Here is a 21233-nt window from a genome sequence, read left to right on the forward strand (position 1 = left end):
GGGGTTAATGGAAGTAATGTAAAATTTTTTAAAATTTCTTGATTCTGCAGAGTAAATTTAATTTTCCTTCCCCTTCATATTTAAACTCTCAAACGAAGTTAAACATTTAACCACATTTACATCCTATAAACTCTCAAACAAGGTTAATTTTTAACTTTCATTTCCATCACTTTCCTTCTCTTTCCATTACCTCCTTTAACTCTCACCTCCAAACTTCCAAACAAAGGCTTAAGTAAATATAAAAAACCAATTGATGAATAGATCATTTTAAACAATTAAAACGTATATTACTTTAAATTTAAAAAACCAATTGATAAATAGATCCTTTTAAACGAGTTTAAAAAATAAATAAATAATTATAAACAAATTCAGAAAACTAATGAAACATTTTCAAAATTTAATTCAAAACACCAATCTGGCCTTTTTCTTTTTCTTCATATTATTTTACATGCATGATGCAGGCAAATTTGCGTACATGTAAAACCTATAGAACCCAACGATGTTAATTGGTGAACATTTGAGCAGATGCATGGAACTAGGTTGATTTGCTAAAAATAAAGAGAGAGAAGAAAAAGATATGAACTTGAACTACCTTATCAAATGAAGTATTAAAATCCTAATCTCAAAGTCTTCAAACAGTTGAGGGACTGATTGCCCATATGCATCCTCAAACAAATAACAATGAGCTCAACATATCTATCGTCTTTTGATGGCATCTCCTGAGATTAAAACATAAAATTAACAACAGACAATAGATATTCCAATTAACCAAGCGTTGGCCAAACCCCAGTGTGATTCGACAAGTGGTGATGATGCTATCGCTCAAAACGCATTCGACTTTCTCCTCCCATGAAAAGCTCCAAGCACACCAGTCTGAGTGAATACATTCGGAAAATCACTATACCAGAATTACGAGGTGTACTCGAAAGGCTGAGGAGGTTGGGGCTCCTCATCAACAGCCATTGCCGATGCAGAACCCTGTTGTCCGGTGGCAGAGCCACCAGCAGGTGATGCTGCTGTGGATGAAGGTGCATCTGTAAGAGAAAGAACCTCTGGTTCAGACGGTCGCAAGTCCCTGAGGAGGACAAAACCTGATGGTGCTAACTTCACTGGAACATATCTGCTTTCTTCCATAAACTTGATAAATTTCTCCTGGGCAGGAACCACTCTTGCTGGGTTTGTCAAAATATCAAAACAAGCTTCAGGCTCTGACTTCTTCTCTGGCTGGCTATCAACCTATCAAGAGATAAAATCGACAATAAGCAAACCAAAAGCTTCACCTTCCTCTCATAATCTATGTTGCACAGACACTGAAATAGATACTGGGAAACGTTATTTCTTAAACATAACCATCATATTATAGCCTTCAAATGGAAACGGAAACGGAAACGAATACTGAAACGGATATGGACACAAAATGCAAGCTTGCAACATAGCTCATACTTAATTTAGTTCTTACAGCTTCTCAGAAAATGAAAACAAGATGATACTAAAAACCAAAGTCCTATCGGAACAGTAATGTGAAAGGAAGTTCGTATTTACCTGCATGGAATCCCCATCTTTCTCACTGGATGATTTCTCTTTTGCAGTACTTGCTGCTGCAGATGAAGACTCGGCCCCTGCTATCTTTTCAGCATTAGCCTTCTGTTCTGCTTCTTTCTTGGCCCTAGCTTTGGCCTTTGCTGATGTTGACAGAACTGCAGTTGGAAGTTTCACAGCAGACGTAGTGGTGGGTACAGTTGTTGGTTTTGGGTACTCAAACAAAGAGGGCTTTGAATTGGATAAGAACTCAAATTTTGGAACTTTCAAGTCATAGTTCAACCCAATAAAAGCTGTGGGTGAGAACGCTAAGCTTACAAAATAAATGAGAGGATACCAATACCAAAACTGGCTAAAAACAGCTAGTCCAACTACTGCAGTGACTTTGTCATGTTTGGTCTTAGAAAGCAATCTAATTGTCACATTCCTTCCACCAGCATCAAGTATTCCAGTTGCAAGAATGGCACCCATCTTGCTCATGGTATCTTCATGTTTATCAAGAATTATCTTTTCCAGTTGTCGTCTAAATATAGGAGCATGCAAAAGCAGCATTACTTCTTTTTTTCCAAAGATGCAGGTGAATAAAAATGCATTGGTATCTTTCAAGTCTAACAAAAGAAAAAAAACATAAACAATACCTGAAAGTTCCAACACGAGAATCACTAGCCTCATTCATCTGCACCATGACCATAGCCATGGCAATAAGTGCACCTTGGCGAACAAAATCGACAACATCTGATGTCAATGGTTCCAGCAATGATATAGCCTCACTCAAGCCAGTGCCTGCACAGGAAATGCCCACTGCAAGAGCTGCTCCATACCGTACATGCGGGTTGTAGGACTCAGATAGCAAGGAGACAATTCGAGGAGTCTGCAGTGGCATGGTACAGTGAGATTTAATAAATACAGGTACCAACATTGTTAAGCCGATATAGAAAAAAAAGGGTAACAAGGATAATATCCAAACCGTAGAGAATGTAAAAAAAAAAGGCTTTGAATGATTCTATTTAAGCAAACGTTATGAGGACAAGAATACAAATTGCCAATGCCAAAACAGGGACCAAAAAGAGAGAATAGAAGGGGCAAGAACCAACCTGTTCTGGATCAGAATAAAGGACAAATCCAAGTGCAAGAACAGCAGTCCTCCTGACATCATCACTCACATCTGATACAGCAAAGTGAAGGAGCTGGCGGATGGCCTTGTTGTTTGCAGTTCCACTGTAAGCCAATGCTAATGCATACATGCCACCATAACGAAGAATAGGATCCTGATCACGAGTCATCTGCTCAATTAGTGTGTCTGCTTCTTCTTCTCTTCCATAAACTGTGAGGGCTATCCCCAGTGCCAATCCCCTGTAGAACACACCACATTACAACTGTCAAACATTAATATGAATTGAACCTTTAACTATCAGCTTAAGCTTATAGTTCAATTGGTTCAGTGACATGGTATCAGAGCCTCTTAGACCAAGTGATTAAGGGTTGAATCCTGGCAACCCCATTTGTTGATTTAATTTGAACACATGGTAATAAGATGGACCTGTCTTTTACACACTCCAAGCCCAATGAGCATTCGTGTGCGGAGGTGTATCGGACATATTAATATGAATTGGGCCTTAAGCTTTATGTTCAATTGGTTCATGACATGGTATCAAAGCCTCTTTGACCAAGTGATCTAAGGGTTTGATTCCTGACAACCCCATCTGTTGATTTAATTTCAACACACGGTAAGAAAGCCTTGTGTTGTTGAAAGCTCAGTGGTATAAGATATTAATATGAATCGGGCTCCTAACTATCAGTTTAAGCTTTTAGTTCAATTGGTTCCGTGACAACAACAAAGCATACGAACAGTGTTGAAAACTCAGCCCCATACACTGGATATGCGGCTCAAATTTACCTAATAATCTTCGCGTGCGGGGGGTTTCAGATATTAATATGAATCGGGCTTTTAACTATCAGCTTAAGCTTTTAGTTCAATTGGTTCTGTGACAACAACAAAGCGAACAAACAATGTTGACGACTCAGCCCCATACACTGGATATGTGGCTCAAATTTACCTAATAATCTTCTCATGCTGTGTCTCATGAGCATAAGTAAGCATCTCCTGCGCTTTCTCACTTGCAGTTCCAACCATTAGCAAACCCATACTGATGCCAGCAGCTTCACCAGCAACAGCACTATCAGTGTACAAAGTACTTTTGATATCATCATAGATATCTTCATCAGCAGTTCCTAAAGCAGCCAAACCAAGACCTAAACATGCACCATGTTGAATAACCTGCAAAAGACATTCGATATGAATGTTAGAAATATCCCAACCGTAATTTAAATTGAAAGCTTACTGAATAATTAAGCACACCTCTACATTAGTGCTACGTAGGCTATCGCGGAGGAATTGTTTGATGCCCTCGCCATGGTTTGCATGAATAAGCCCCAGAGCATAAAGAGCTCCTCCTTCAGAGTATGGACTTCCTCCACCACCAGATCCACCCTGAGGCAAATAAGGTCTCATTAAAGATCGGCCCTGCTGTAGATGCCCTCTGTGGATAACACCAAGCCCAGCAGTGGCACTAAATTTGGCCCAATTTGTTGCCCTGCTCAACCAGTCCTGGCAACCAATAAGAGCCAAAATAAGTAAATGTAACATGAGGAATACAAATATCAAGGATTAATGTACAACATAATTTAGGAGAGGACAAGTCAAGATCCATTACTCACCAGATTCTCCCTGAGGAATGTATCCACAGTAGTTCCAGCATGCATGATTGCATTAGCATAAATAGTAGCACTGTGGCAAACACTATTTCTCATCTCAACAGACTGTTTGATTGTCTTCAGAATAAGAAGATCAGATCTGTAAGCAATTAACAGAAATTAGTCATAACTGGCAAGTAGTTTGAAAGCATATGGAAGAGCTTCTGAATTTAAACAGCAAATTGACATAGAAACATATTGCTCACTTGTTATGACTGTATAGAAACTGCAAAGTCAACTGTATTGATGTCTCTCCAGACAAAATTCCCTTGATTTTTGTCAGCCTTTCAGCATATATCACCTCTTTAGGGTCTGTTTCCTGAACAATTCCAGTTGAGGCTGAAGTTCCCTCTGTCATTTGAACATCCACAGGAGCAGAAGAATTCTCATTTTGTGCAGAATCTGCATCGCTAGATTTTGGCTGCCCTGCTTCAGAAGACTGAGTCTTGGGAGCTGAAAGGCGATCCCTAACAGTTAACAGAAAAGCTTGGTGCTCATTCTCCACAAGATCAAATGCAATTTGAAATGCAAGCAAAACATCATCTTTATTTTCAGAGCGCAGAAGCTTTTCCAATATGCTTGCTACACCTTCAGGTTCATTCAAGAACATGAGACATTGGCAAATGCTCAAATAATCAGGAGAAGGAAGCTGTTGATAAACATCAACAAGAAGACGGAGAACCTATCGAAAAACCAAAACATGATTAGCTAATGTCACTATTCGCTCTCAGTGAAGCATTACAACACTCGAACCATGGCAAAAAAAAGAAACTGTCAATAAAGAAGCCACAGTATAATTGCTACAGACAAATGGCCATCACCTAAAGATAAATCATGACTGCTTCAAAAATATTAACTCGTACCTGGCAACGGTACTCTCTCCTGTTTACGAAAGCATGAGAAACATTGATACAATATGATAGAGTTCCATGAACATTATCGCTCCTCGTTATTGCTTCTTTAAGCTTGTCAAGTCGTCTACATTCAATAGCAATTCCCATGGCTTGCTGGTACTTTCCATCCATGATACACCTACATGAAGGAACAGTTAGAATTCAAAAATTAAGAAATGAAGGGTGCAGGAAGACATCACATTAAAGAATTCATATGCATCCATACTTATCCAGCATTCTCTCCACAATCGCCTTTAGCCTAGGGTCCACTTCTGCTGCTTCAGCCTTTGATTCAGATGCCTTCCAATTTAGACTGGCATACTCATCTATAGCTTTAGCTATAGATATGTAAGACACAAAAATGTCAAATAAGTAGACTAGGGAAGCAACACCATACTTGTTTTGATGGTCAAAGTAAAACTACTGGAAAATATAGAATTTAGAATAAAGAAAAAGTAGCATAGGTAAATGTAGGCAAAAAACAAAATAATAATACCAGTTCTCAGTGATCAGGACATGTGTAGGATGATACGAATGCTTACCAAGAAGAGTATGAACATAATCAGAATCCTCTGAAACATCAAAAAGAGAACCAGCTCCAAGTGCATATGACAAGGAGTCGTTTAAATCACCTAAATAACAGAAAACCTGAATGGAAACAATAAAGATATTAAAATTCACTTGAAGTAAAACAAAAAATAAAATGTCAATGTCGAGAGTTCTAAGGTGAATCGCTTCCTATATTTTAAAAATTATATATATATATATATATATATATATAAGAACGACACTTGTAAAGCAAAGGAATTTTCTTGGATATTTAATCTAGAAAAAAATACTTCCAAAAGGTAACCGCCATGTGCAGTGTGACTACATCTCCTGTTCGCTATGCTTTTAATTAAAAGGAGGAAGGCATACTTCATACTTTTGAAGGAAGGACCATCCTTGAGGACACAGAATTCAACAGGTTATGTCCGCCAAACCTCATTACACACATTATTTCTCAAAAACTCAATGACGGAACTGACATGTAATTTCACATGCAACCCATACATTGAACTCTACAAGTATTAGCTTGTGTGTGAGTGGAAATAACATGCACTCGCATGATTATAAGATTTCCACAACTGATCATACAAAATTGAAGACAAAATAGCAGATATGGAAAAGATACATCCACTACTTCTTAGACATCTATTGAAGCAGATTCTGTCTATTTGTTCCCCTATTCTCCTATCAAGAAACGAGTGGGGAAGGAACAACTAGTAGTAAAGAAAGAAGTAAGCTATAACCTTTGAAACAACCAGTGCAGCAAGTTGTCTCTGATGTTGATCAAACTCCTCATCTTCATATAAACTCTCTCTGCATGAAAAAGAACAGTGAGGAAAAACATGTGGAGGAAGGAGTGTTCAGATTATAAATAAATAATTATTTAAGTGCGGACAAGACTAGCAGTGCAACTAATAGTTCAGAGAAAAGTTTGTTCTATATGCGTCATTGAAATCGTCTAATGACTACAACATAGATTTACAGGAATAAATACCATTATAAGATGACGCTCTTTAAAATCCTTCATATATGTGATTTCAATAAAAGTTGAGTAAACTGCTGTGTAAAAGGCCTCCTAATTCTAAATCTAACTACATGAAGGGAAGGGAAGTGTAAAGAGTAGTAGACCAGGTCCCAGAGACATGTCCTAGGCTCAATCAGCAAGTCTCGGTATAAGATCTACTTATTCCTGTCTGAAGAACAATAAGAATTCTTCTAAAGCTTAACCTCACAGCTAATCAGCAATAGGCCCTAGCTGACCCAAGTAATAGTGCTTTTACCACCAATAATACTGAATTGAGTTGTATAACCATTAGCCAACATGATTCTTTCATAACCTACTAGCTGCCTGACATTTTCCTATTAACTTCGATCAAGAATTTTATTGTCTCCTATTCCATCCCAATTCATCCCACTCCTCAATCAATTGTGACAGAGGGCATAGTTATTAAAGGCGCGCCTGAGGCGCGCCTATGGCGCATGGCGCACCAGGCGCAGGCCTTAGCGCCATGGCAGCCCCATGGCGAGGCGCAATCGCCATGGCGCGCGCCTGGTGCGCCATTTTGCGCCAAATGCAATTGCCAAAGGCGCACCAAGGCGCGCCTTGGCAGTTAGAGGCAGTTATGGGCAGTTTTTTTATATATCTGGGATGAAGCACATGTTCTATTAACAAAAAGTATTAAAGAGGAGAGAGATTATACGTTTTAAACTAATTAGAAGACGAAGAGACAGAGTCATGAAGAGTTGAAGATGAAACTCTAACATGGGGTTTAGTTGGTAAGGCTGCTGGAGTTGAAGAGATTGCATATAACACTAGAAGAGTAGGAAAAAAGGCTAAAGTATCATCTTCCAAGGATCGAGGAAAAGCCCATGTAGTTGTTCGAGATGAGGAGGAAGAAGAAACTGAGTTTGTTGATGAGGATGAAGAGGATCAGTTTGATGATGACGCTTTAGATGAGGAGTGTGATAGTGATGATGAGGAGTGATGGATTTGGAGAGTTTTGATTAGGAGTAGAACTTAGGAATTAGTATTCAACTTTAAAGTTTGCTAATATGGGGTTTATTTTGCATTTTAAATTTATTTATGCTTAAGATATTTTCATGATTTAGTATTCATTGCATTTTTATGTTAGTTTTATAGTTTTATAATTTTTATTTTTGTCGGTGCGCCTTGTCTCGCTATGGCGCGCGCCATCGCCGTGCGCCATGCGCCAAGGCTCCAGGACCCTTTGCGCCTTAGTGCGCCATGCGCCTTTAATAACTATGACAGAGGGACAAGAGCACCAAACCCCACATATCTCTTCCCAACAGAAAGATCCCCACCCCCCATTGTAAAGCCAGCAACTTTCTGTCAAACTTTTTACTAGAGAATCCACAATAAAAACCATAATTACTATAATGCACTTTAATCAAACACGGACTGGTTAGTCGAAGTGGTCAGAAATCAAAAGAATAAGCCATTACCACATGGGAGCACAATTAAAATATACCAATTTGAAGGGGAAATGTCATAAAGAAAAAGCACTCCATACGCAGATCAAATTAAACAAAAACCCTAAATCCAATCGAATTTCTTATCTGAAGAAAGAACTTGTGAAGTCTCTAAAAAGTGACTAGAAATGTCAAAAGATTAGTTTTTTTCCTAGGTCTATGCTATTACAGAAACAGATCAAAATTCATCAAAACCCTAAACCCAACTAAAAAAAATTCAAAATCACAAATAAGATAAAGAGAAAAGAGAAATGGGAACACAATTACATTAGCGGGACGCTAGTTGAAATCTCAGGCCAAAATTGATCCACGAATCGATTAAGGTTAAAGAGAGCATGTTGCTTGAGAAGCGGATGGCTTTCGTTGAGCATCGCAAGCAAAGCCCCTGCGGAGCTTACCGTCATTGCGGCGGCCATTGTTATTGAGTGGGAAGGGAAAGGCAGAAGGCGAGAGGTAGGGAAGACAAGGAATTTGGCTTAAAGAGGGGAGAGTGCGACGAAAGAGTATTGATTTGTCTTCGACAGCAGCAGGAAGAAGAAGAAAGAAAGAAATTAGTAATATCGGAATATTAATAAATCAGTTGTTTTTATTTATTTATCTATTTTATTTAGTTCTTTTCTTCCATGACAAGTTAGATTTCTTCATCTTTTTTTTTTTAACGTGTTTTTTCATTTCTATTATAGCCTTCATAGTTTATAAAACACTCGCAAATCTTTAAAATAACTGAAAAATATAATAACATTTTTTTAAGAATATAGAATAACATTTTTTTACTGGTTAAGGTGTAAAAATATCCTTAACGTTTTGGGTCAGGTGCAATTTTACCTCTAATATCTAAAATGGTGCAATTTTGCCTCTAACGTTTGTAGCCAAGAGCAATTTTACCCATAACGTTGGTAATTTTGGTCAATTTGAGACACTATTATAAAACATGGATATTTTTGTTCATTATTTTGCACCAATTGCATAGCAATTCATTCTAAAAAAAGGATTTCATGTTTTTTTTTGCAATTTAATAATAGAATTGGAGATTAATATTTATAGATTCGGTGAATTTTTTGATTTTTTTTGTCTAATTTGTACAAAAGACAATATATTTTTTTTATTATTATTTTTCACATCCCAACATATGTTTATGATTTGTTACTGATAAAATGACGCACGTGTGAAGTGTAGATGATAAGATTCATGACCGAGAATACAATTTGACGAATTATTTCTGAAATTGACCAATTTATCAACGTTAGGGATAAAATTGCTCTTGGCTACAAACTTTAGGGGTAAAATTGCACCATTTTAGACGTTAGGGGGTAAAATTGCTCCTAACCCAAAACGTTAGGGATGTTTTTGCACCTTAACCCTTTTTTTAATACTAAATCAATTAATGGTCCCTAAGAAGAGGTGTGCATCGGTGCGGTGCGATTTAAACCGCATACTGAACCGAACCGATTGAATTCGGTTTTTCAGTTTGGTTTTTTACACTTCGGTTCAACATTGGTTTTTATTTTTTTTGGTGCATTTCGATATTAGATTCGGCTCGGTTTGACAAAAAATTTAGAAAAAAAATGAACCGCACCGAATTACACATATTCTATATTATTTTTTATATATATACACATACATTTGAATTTACAAGTTTAATTTTGTTTATTGTTGTTGAGATAATAGCTAATATGATTAAATTTTGAAAGTATTTGAAAATTTAAATTGTTGAAGTGAATTTAATGATGAAATATAATGATTTTTATTTATTGTTTTTATTTTTTCATTAAATTAGGTTTGTTCGGTTTAAAACCAAACTGAATATTTCGATTTATATATTATTCGGTTCGGTATCGATGTGAATTATTTTGGTAATTTTGGTATTCGGTTTTTTCGGTTCGCTTCGATTTTGAACCGATGCACACTCATATCCCTAAGGGGACAAGAGTTTAACATCAAGGGAGTAACAAAACTCGGAATATAAGAATAAAATGTGGGGCAGGTAATAAAACGTGATGTCCTTGCAAACGCATGGGCCAACTCATTTGCTTGTGGCCGAGCAAACTAGACTGAATAGTCCTCTTGAGTGAGAATAGTCTGACACTGGCGGCTAGTATCTCCAAGCTCCGTCCAGTCGTTCCGTCTTGTATTGATGGCGTCAACAACCAACTTAGCATCGGATTCAAAAATCACCTTCCTGTATTAATATGAAACCGATACAGCCTTTTGAATTGAATGAAAAAACCTATGACGACGTTGATTCTCAAATGCCTAACCTTAACTATTCACCACAATCAAAATAATATTGCAATAGTTGGATCCGAATCGCTTACTCTAAATAATAAGAAACAAATTGCATGAATTTTGTAAGGTTAAAAACCTATTTATATTGATAAAAATCTCCTTGGTAATTTTGCCCATCCCCTTTAAATAGGCTAAAAAGTACAATCCTTTTAACAAAAAAAAAAAAAGGAAAGCTAAGCAACTAATTCTCATCCGCCTATAAAGTAACAACTAAATCTAAAATAAAATAGAAGTTGCCAAACAACAAGTATAAGGATCCGACTTTTGTAAAAAGATACTTTTCATGTAAAAGACAAACAGAAAATATCTAACTAAACATCTAAAACTCTACCTTTTAAAGTGAAAAGGCAAACATGAGATAAAAAGTAAGTAAACAAACACCCCCTAAGTCATCAAACTAAGCCATTTAATAAAAGATTTGGTCCAATTAATTTTAAAATTGGATAAATATCCCAATTGGATAAATATATGCCTAACATATATCTCACTTTAGATAATTCAATTTGGACCACCCTTGTATGGTATAAATAAGGCTATGTTTCTCTAGCAAGGACTTGAATTACTGAAACAAACCCAACTTCTTCCTTTCAAACTCATTTGAAGTGGAATGCTCTGAACTTCCTTCATCAAACTGTTGAATGATTTTTAGACCTTCTTGGTTTGAGATATTATAATAGGCGCAACAAGAATTGAAGGGATTTGTAAGGATTCATTCATCTTCAGCTCCATGTCATACTCCTTTCTTAGTGTGTTTTGGAGATTCACATCATTCTTTCTCTCTTTAAGAGGATTCTTCCTCGAATCGCCATCATCTATATTAAATAATGACAAATAAAAAACATTAAAAGTAGCATACACATTATACTCACCTGGAAGATTAAATGTTGTCTCCAATCCTTATTATAACTTGGAAAGGTCCATCCACTATTGGATGTGACTTGGTTCGCTTTTGAGCATGAAACCTCTTATTGTGCATACACAGCCAGATCCAATCGTCAGGTTCAAAGATCACTTTGGTGTGATTCTTGTTAGCTTGATGTGTATAATGCTCATTCTTCTTCTCAATTTGTTGTTTTACTCGCTCATGTAACTTCTTCACCAGATCAGTTTTTTTCTTTCCATCTAAACTTTTCCACTCATCAACAAGTAAAAGAATTAAAACTAATGGAGTAAGATGATTAAAAGTATAAATAGTTTCAAAAGGTGAATAGTAAGTTCAAGAATGCACAATCCTATTATATGCAAATTCAATGAATGGAATGCACTTTTCCCATGACTTCAAAATTTTCTTTATAACAACTCTCAAACGTTGTCCTAATCTTTTATTTACTACAATTCTCGTAGTCTAAATCTGCTTTTCTAAATAGAGTACCATAGTCACTTAGTCCAATACTACAATATTGTATATTAAGGATTTATTTAATTCAATTATTGTTAAGTGTTTACTATTTACTTTTAATGATAGATTATAGATATTAATTGATTTTTTTTTTTGTTAAAATAAGTTATTTCTCATTTTTAACACATTTTTTTTTATCTTTTATTTAAAATTGAAAGATAAAAAGTAAATCCAAAAGATGGAATGAACATACACATATTTACTTATGCAAAGTTCACATCTTAAAGTTCATCATGTATGTGAGATAATTATATCATTTCAAGCAGGGCCGTTATTGGGCTTGGAAATGAGGGATGCATACTCAAGGTCCAAGAGAGGGAGAGGCTCAAAATAACATTTTTATATAAAAAAATATAAAAATCAAATTTCAAAAGATGCAACGACAATAATCTTATGTCAAAACAATTGCCAAAACCCGAAAAAAGAAAGAGTCCAACATTAATATTTTTATAAAAAAAATTAATACAGAAATGTTAGGTCTTGTTTGATAACCCACTTAATCAATTAAATTAAAATGTTAAGCACTTATTTAATGTAAATGCGTTTGATAACGGTTGTTTCTGCACCACTTAAATTTATTAATTAAGTTAAAAATCACTTATTTTGATAAGTCAAAATATTTAACTTAACATTTTAAGTTAAATATTATCAACTAATATTTTTATAAAAGCTACATCATTCAATACTTTTAGCGCTTATAATATTTAGCACTTAAAATTCAGTACTTATTTTTTCAGCACTTAATTTTCAGTTTTATCAAACATCACTTTACTTTTATATATAATAATTTTGCATCTATAAATACTCATAGACAATATTTTGTATTTATAACTTAATACTTCAAGCGAAATAAAATGTTTTTTTTTTCAAATTGAATGTTTTTATTAAATTTCTTGGTAGGTATAATAAAAAAAATATCATTTTCAATTAATTTTTTTTACTTAATTGGTTTTACTACTTTTTACTTGTATTAATTATTAGATCCTCATTTGTTACTTCGGTCGTAAGAGCATCTCCAATGGACAGGATCGGTCCTAATAATTCATGCCCCTAGACGAATTAAGAGATCATAGCACCTTTAATAATAAAAAATATACATAAAAATTTAAAATACAGCCCAATAAATGATAAATAAAAAAACATATTTCATTAATAATTATACGGTACATATTATTATGTTCACAAAATACTTTTATTTATCCAAAATCAAAAAAAAAATGTTTCACAATTGTTTTTTAAATAAGACCTCAACCTATATTCAAAAAAATTAATTGGAAGTATAAAATATCAATTATTTTGGCGGTCTAAAGTCTAAATGGTATCAATATGTGAATAACTTTTTTTACCCCGTATACATATAGACCTAGTAAATTTTTTGGGCCCCTTCAGCTTTGGGCTCTAGACCGGCACACTCCTAACCTAGGCTCAAGGGTTGCCCTGCCAATGGACTCATTTGTTGAGCTCTTAAGTTAAATTTTGAGAAATTTAAGCTAAAAACCAAGTCCAAAAGGCTCTTAGTCACTTTTCAAATCACTAAGAGTTTACATTCTGATCAGCAATCTTCACATGAATCTTAATAACCAAATGAATTTGGCCATTCAGCATTAGATCTAGACTTATTAAACCTAAACTTTAGGATGTTTTGAATCTTCACCCTAGAATTCTAATAAGCCTAGATCTAATGGTGAATAACCAAATAAGGCCAAACTCATAACACAATTGACCTAATTCACCGTCAGCTCTCTATTGTTGATGCAGTTGCATTCACATGGACTCCAATGACCATGTAAATTTGGTCATTCACCGTTAGATCTATGCGGATTAAAATGCTAAGGTGGAGATTCAAAACATCCTAAGGCTTATATTTAATCCGCCTAGAGTTAACGGTGAATGACCAAATTTACGTGATTATCAGGGTCTATGTAAACGCAACTGATTGTTGATGAGTCTCTCCTCACTCACGGTCCTCTTCTTATTTCATTTTCTTTATAATTTATTATTAATTAGTCTATCTCTTCTCACTATTAGTAAAATAAAATATACAATACATAATCATTTTAATGATAAAATAAATAAATAAATTATGATTACAAAGAATATTATTGGAAATGAAATGTATTTCAATACTCTTAAATAACTAAGAGTCAATTGTTTATATTGGCCCTGTTTGGGAATTAGCTGTTAGCTGATTACATTAACTGTTAGCTGATTTGACTAACTGATTTGATTAGCTGTTTGTGTAGACCTATTTGGTAAAAATTAGCTGATTAATAATAGCGGTTTGTGCAAAAAGACGAATAAGGGCATTAATTTTGGCGCAGGAGAAGAGGGAGTCTATTTATTAGGGTTAAAGAAGTCCATTAATTTTAATATTGCAAAACGCTAATTGAAAAAGCTCCTTTTAAGAGCTTTTTCTAAATTAGCGTTTTCATCCCAAAACTCTCTTCCAAACCTCTCTCCATCAAACACTCCAATTAGCGGTTTCAGTGGTCAAACCTCTAAAGTTGGTCAAAACCGCTCTTTTTATCCCAAAACGCTATTTACCAAACAGGGCCATTATTTTTAAAAAATACACTACGAGTCTTTTTGGAGATAATCCAAATCTCTAAAATGTCAGGATCTACCCTTATTCGATGTATCAATAGAGACGAAGCTAGAACAATGTCTTTGAACGCGTAAATTTAAGATTACATGTACATTTGTACTAAGAATTTTGTAATATATATAGAAAAGGAATGTAGATATTGTATTTTTGAGAAATACGTATAAAAGAAGGCATATATAATATAAATGCAGGACCACACTACCATTTCGCTGTTCAAAACCACTCTTTTTTAACACTAACATACATCACTCTATCTGACATGCCTTCAACGCCATTGCAATTTTAGCAACACACATAATTTTTCAGAGGGAAGTAAAAAAAAAAAGTATGTGGATTGCTAATGTATATTTATAGTTTAAAAGCTTATAAATTTATAAATTTATGATTATGGTTTGTGTAGTTTGAAGAATTAGATATTCTGTCATGATTATTTATTATGAAAAATAGCGATTTGGAATAAATATAAGGATTAATTTTACAAATTATCTTACATATAAAGTCCGACTTTTTAAATTTGTAGGCGTGTTTAGTTGCTGCTTTTGATGCTCTTGTTTGCCTTTTCAGGAGAATTTTAGGTGTTTGGTTAGTGACCTTATGTTTGTTTTTTTACACCTGAAAAGTAGCATTTACAAAAATAGAGAATACCTATTTCTCCAAAAAAACAACTTTTTCCAACAGCATACATCAAAAATGAGTTTGCAAACTTTTAAAGGATAAAGTCCAATTTTGTTCCTATCGTTTTTCACAAAGTATAGATTAATAACATACGAAATTATACAATTTTACCTAACGTTTCCAAACATCGATTTGACTCATACCTAACAAAATTTTGTAACAAACTTGTCTACTGTAATTTGACTTATTATTTAACTATTTTATTGTACTTTCCAAACATCAATTATATCTAAAAATTTATTTTGTTACTAACACAGTTACAAACAATTTGCTAAAATGTCATATTTAAGTCTGTTAGATAAGTTAATCACAAAAAAAAAGTTATTAATAGTTATAAACAACTTACTAAAATGCACGGAAGTGTTTGAGTTTATTGATAAACTTGTTTGGAAAATTCAATATGGAATAACTATCAAATCAATAGGAGTTAAAGTTGAATGTGCTTGACAATATTAAAAGTAAAATTGACACCATCTTATACGTTCGGATAAATTTACCCTTCCCAAAAGAAACAACAGGATCAAAATGAGACCTTATTCCAACATTTAAACCATAAGTATAAAAACTTTTTATGTAAGAGAGTTTACAGCTGACAGTTATGAACAAATATCCAAATGAAAGAGACTCATCTTGACCCATAAAATAAAACTACTTTGGTAATTATCCATAATCCCTACCCTGTTCCTTAACAAAATCAAACTAACATTTTGGGGGAAATTAACAAAAAGGAAAGAGAGTGGGGGCTAAATCAATCCTAAAGTGAAGAAAGACAGAAAAGCCCTTGGTATAAATGTAAATATTGGATAAGATTATTATTACCAATAACAGTGAAAGGATTAGTCAGGAAGAGTAAGGTAGTTTCCTCGTCCAGTGTTCATTATTAGCAAAACAGTCATTAATAAGCACTCTATTTTTTAGTAATAAGTACTTCAAATTCATTGGAAATTGAAGATTCTTTCTACCAAAGCAAAGACCCACCCACCATAACCACCCTACTAATTGTCTGTCTTACTCTTATTATTTGTCTTTTGATTCACCATTTTCACCTATTTCTTCCTTTTTGGCCATATTTGCTGAAAAACTATTAAATGTTTGAACCATGTAAGAAGTTTTTACTAGTTAAATAGTTAAATCTCTAATAGTGGAGCTTTGATCCGGAACTTTTTTTTTTTTTTGTCTTTTAAGTCTAAACGGACAAAAAAAAATTCGTAAAAATTCGAAACAGCTGATTTTTCTACTAATAGGTGAAACGTCCCCTTAGAAACTTTTCCAATTAGCTTATTTGTCATTTTAAACAAACAACTATTAACAATCAACTAAATTTGACGAGACAAGTTTACACAATCAACTAGTTAAATCAGCTAACCAAGAAGGTAATCGTTGATTGCCAAACAGGGCACTTCTTCAAACCAACCACTTGCTTAAATCTCTAATCCTTATACTCGTTTAAAGTTATGATAATCAATAACCAATCCAATCATGTCTCATCTAATCTGGAATCTCACCTTAATATGAGAGAGTATGCAATGCTAGTGCAGACAAAGGTGGAAAATGGTGGGCATGCAATTAGAAAAAGGTAAAGAAAGATTCTTTCAGATAAAATCAAAAAAGTGCCCTACTACTATAGTCTATAACCACCACCAACCATTCTCACATGAAGACTAGTAGTCGGTTATAGCTCTCGTCATCTTAAACACTAGCTGATACCAGAAAAGACAAAAACTTGAACAAAATGGGTCATCTTTATTCCATAAGATTAATAAGACTTGAGTTCCATCAGTACAAATATTGACAAAAGAAGGGGGGGTGGATGAGAGGAAGAGAAATTACAGTACAAAAAAAGGAAATCTAGAAAATTTCTGTACCCAGATAAACACTACTGACCTAATTAACACCTAACATTAGACCCATTCTCAGGTGTGGTGAGGTGAGGTGAGGTGATCTGTTAGACAAAAGGACTGATTTTGGTGATTTGTATTTGTTGTGTAACTCTAACCCCTGTTATGTTACAGATCATTAGTCTACACACTTTTAACTTAATCCTACTTCTTTCTTTACAAGTAAAAAGAAGGGCGATGGAAAATGTAAATAACACCATCACCATTGGAACTTCAACTTCAACTTCAACTCCAACTATAACTAATCCTGCTACTTCACAATTCCTATGGTCAACATTGCAGGATAACAACTCCTCATCCATAGATAGATTAGTTAGGGATCCAATTTTTCCCATTCGTATCGTCCTGGAAGTGGCTTCTCGTTAACAGGGTCAAAGTTATACCTGCCATGAAACCCACATTGCTGTTAGCGCAAAAAGTAATTTCAAATAAAAGCTAGAGAGATGAAGTTTGTCTTTACTTCTCAATGAATTGCCTTTGCTGCTCCTCTTCAGCTTTGGCAAAGAACTGGTCCATTTCATGAGCAGTCGGTATGTGTCTACGAGTGGAGTTTCGTATTCTCCTGTTAGTTTCAGTTGAGCCTGTAGGTCTAGTTGTCGAACCAGGGGTTCTTATGATTTCTGGGTCCCTTATCAAACTGCAAGGAGTGGACTCTCTAGAATACCTGTCATAGAGAAGATGAACATGACACACAAGTAGACTCATGGCAACAAAAGTACAAAAAATTACAACTGAAGTACGACATTGACAAAGCTCAGGTTGCACAAGATTGCAACTTGCAGCAAGCTCATTATATACAAGAGAACAATGTCTGAAAGGAATAAACTAGAATACAAATTTTATAACACCAAAAAGACTACTGCTCTCAAGAACACATAAATTTCCACAGATGTACCAGGAGCCAAACAATCACAAACCAAATAGCCCATGAAAAACACTTAATGAAAATCAGGGGAACCTTTTTTTTCACTTCAACTGCAGTAATTTACTAGGGAGGAAAACCCATCATTATCATTTATCAGTAGCAACCAAAGAATTTCCACCACCTTGACAGACAATTTTATTTTCTTCGAAAACAGAGAAGGGAAAAATGAGCAAATACAGAGAAATTTAACTCCCCTCTTACACATGATCAGAACAACTAATCACAATTCAGTACTTTCTGCCAAAAGCCCAATCCCATGTTCAAGCATAAATTAAAAGTGGGGTAAAAGTTTTACCTCACAATAAGAAGAACACGCGTTAACCATAATTAATATCCAAACAGAAAGCACCGAATTCAATAGTGTTTGTTGGTGTTGAAAATATCAGATGGGTGTCCACTTACGAAAAACAACAATGTATATTCATCTATTGTGATTAAATAATGCACAAGAGGTTATTCAAACATTTTTTTGCTTACTTCACAATGGAAATTTACATAAAAAAAAGGGAAATGGCAACGGAGAAAAGCAGAAAATAGAAACAAGCACACAAATGAAGGAGATCAAATTGCTCCAAGATCCCACCAGAGAAACAGGATTTACATCAAATTTATCATTCACAAAACTATAGCAGTGTGGGAAAATGTTTCTCTAACTCGAAACGAACAATTTTTTTTAAAATATAGTATAAAGTAACTATATAATCAGGGACTTTTGAACACAACTGACGGGAGGTGAAATTTAAAATAAACAGACAATAACGGCAAAGAATAAATTTTGGAGGTGAAAAACACGTTCTAGTACAAAGGATTAAAGGAATTCTGGAAATGAAATCAACATGAATGTAAGCGGCTATAGAGGTGAAAAGCTAGAATTTTCACATTTGTATCCAATTTAAGTATTTCCAACAACATAAAAAGCAAATTTCGCAGAAAATTTGCATTGACAAGACCAGTTTTGCAAGAAAATCTTCCAGGAAACCCAAAATAAACTCAAAATTCAGCATCTCCATAAAGCAAAATTAAAGCTTCAACGTAGAAATTCCCTTTTTCCCTTGAGTTTTTAAGCAAGGAAACAAACAAATAACAAAGTCACTTTAAGACCCAAATGAGAGGAGCTAAAATTGATCTCCAATTGGAAACAATAGAGAAAGCTACCCCAAAATCAAAAATAGTGACAAAAAATCCCAGTTAAAAACCATAAAGCCCTAAAATCGAGAGCCACAATAAGACCCAAACTAAGCCAAAATGAAGAAGAAGACGAAGTGTTAAAGAGAAACTCACCTCCCTCTACCTTCAATATCCAAAACATTCTCTCCAAAGGAAGCCTCAACACCCAAATCCTTGCTCCCATAATTATCGTTATTGTTGAAATCATCACTTTCCTTGTTTCCTTCAATTTTATCTCCTCCTTCCAACTCGTCTTCCTTGAGACGAGACCCTAATGCCTGAGAATCCGTTGGGCCCACCCGGACTTGAGAAACCGCGTTCGAATTGGGGTTAGGGTTATGCGCCTCACTATTTTGGCCTTTTTGGCGCTTGGAATCATGTACAGGAATCGGCGGTTTAACAAGGCGACGGCTACGAAGCTGGAGGTAACCAGCGGAGGCAGTAGGAGTAGTAGGCTGAGCAGGAGGAGGAGGAGGTGGCGGAGGAGGCAATCTGGCTTGCCGTTGGAGGGCTAGGGTTTTGGCGCGTGTACGGACACCAAGGGAGAAGTCCATAACGGCAACTTCACCTGTCGTTTTAGCCTTCCTCATATACTTACCCATTGATCTCTCATGGAGGGAGAAAGGAAGAAGGGGGAAAATGGAAGATGGAGGAGAGAGAAAGATGGAAGCTTGAAGGTGGTTTTTGCAGTTGTTGGTTAGAGAGAGAGAGAGAAGAAGAAGAGAAAAAGAAAAGAAAATGAAAGGGTGGGGTATGTATTTTGTACTTATGAGTGAAAGAGAAGAAAATGAAAAGTTTAGGGTGCGGGCCTTCATTGTTTTTATTTCCAATTTCTCGTTTCTATTATTTTTCTCATTTTATAATATGAAAAATAAGTTTCACCATTTTTGTTATGTGATAGTGCTTAAATTTATAAATTTGATAAAATTAAAAATTAAGTGTTAAAAAAAAAATTACGGTGTTTCTGCCTTTTCGGTTTCAGATTGTGAAAAATCTAAAAGAACGAAAAAGTTTAAAAGTTCGCAATTAAATCTATGAAAATAAAATTAATCCAAAGAAACGATACCAAATTGAGAATAAAATGTTTGAATGCTTAAAATTCAAACTGAAATTGAATTAATAAAAATTTAGGAATTGAAATGGTAGAATTTGGAATTAAAATGAAGATTGTAATTCCCTAGAGAACTGAAAAATAAGAAATTTACCGCGCTTTGATGTTGAGTCTAATTTTGTAATGGTTTTGTTGGGGCTTTGTTCTGATGCAAAATCCTCTACTTATATTATTAATATTAAAGATAAGATATCAAAATAGGCCTAATGTTTTTACGGAAGTACCAATTTAAGCTCAACGTTCAAAATAGCACCAATATAGACTTAACGTTTATAACATAATATCAATTTAGGCTTAACGTTTACAACATAATATCAATTTAGGCTTAACATCAATTTAGGCCTCACGTACAAAATAGCACTAATATAAGCTTAACGTTTACAAAATAATATGAATTTAAGCTTAACGTTTACAAAATATATCCAATTTAAGCTAAACGTCACAATTAAATTAACCATATTATATTGTTTCCCTATTAACTTTATATGTTATCTTTTTATTTAGTTCTATTTTTTTATTTATTATAATACAGTTAATTAGTATTCTTACCCATTAAAACCTTATATTTATTTTTCATCAACCATTTCATGACTCCTAGATTCCATGGAATATTGTGGATATTCAATTACTTTTAGTTTGCATACATTATGTGAGCAATGAAATTTAGTAGTCATGGAATCGTTGATGAAAAACAAATATAAGGTTTTAATGGGTAAGAATACGAATTAATTGTATTATAATAAATAAGAAAATAGAACTAAATAAAAATATAACATATAAAGTTAATAGAGAAAGAATATAAATTTAATTATGACGTTTAGCTTAAATTGTATATATTTTGTAAACGTTAAGGTTAAATTCGTATTATTTTGTAAACGTTAAGCCTATATTGGTGCTATTCTGTACGCGAGGCCTAAATTGATACTATATTGTAAACATTAA

General features: G+C 34.4%; 2 protein-coding genes across 2 annotated transcripts; both read right to left on the reverse strand.

Annotated features, from left to right (window-relative positions):
- Positions 1-578: 578 nt before the first annotated feature.
- Positions 579-8782, reverse strand: LOC136219378 (26S proteasome non-ATPase regulatory subunit 1 homolog A). Its single transcript, XM_066006770.1, has 13 exons — positions 8493-8782; positions 6479-6548; positions 5729-5834; positions 5413-5524; positions 5157-5325; positions 4500-4975; positions 4258-4393; positions 3899-4147; positions 3597-3817; positions 2634-2892; positions 2178-2410; positions 1543-2062; positions 579-1236 (listed from the first exon to the last, which is right to left on the reverse strand). Exons 1-13 carry the CDS (start codon positions 8639-8641, stop codon positions 910-912), a joined length of 3027 nt encoding a protein of 1008 aa, XP_065862842.1. The 5' UTR covers positions 8642-8782; the 3' UTR covers positions 579-909.
- An 8131-nt stretch (positions 8783-16913) lies between these two features.
- On the reverse strand, positions 16914-19944 carry LOC136219379 (cyclin-dependent kinase inhibitor 5). The gene is made up of 3 exons (XM_066006771.1): positions 19295-19944; positions 17549-17752; positions 16914-17471 (listed from the first exon to the last, which is right to left on the reverse strand). The coding sequence occupies exons 1-3, from the start codon at positions 19780-19782 to the stop codon at positions 17402-17404; spliced, it is 762 nt and encodes a 253-aa protein (XP_065862843.1). The 5' UTR covers positions 19783-19944; the 3' UTR covers positions 16914-17401.
- Positions 19945-21233: the final 1289 nt, after the last annotated feature.

The sequence above is a fragment of the Euphorbia lathyris genome, chromosome 2, assembly GCF_963576675.1.
Source record: "Euphorbia lathyris chromosome 2, ddEupLath1.1, whole genome shotgun sequence".
NCBI lineage: Eukaryota > Viridiplantae > Streptophyta > Magnoliopsida > Malpighiales > Euphorbiaceae > Euphorbia > Euphorbia lathyris.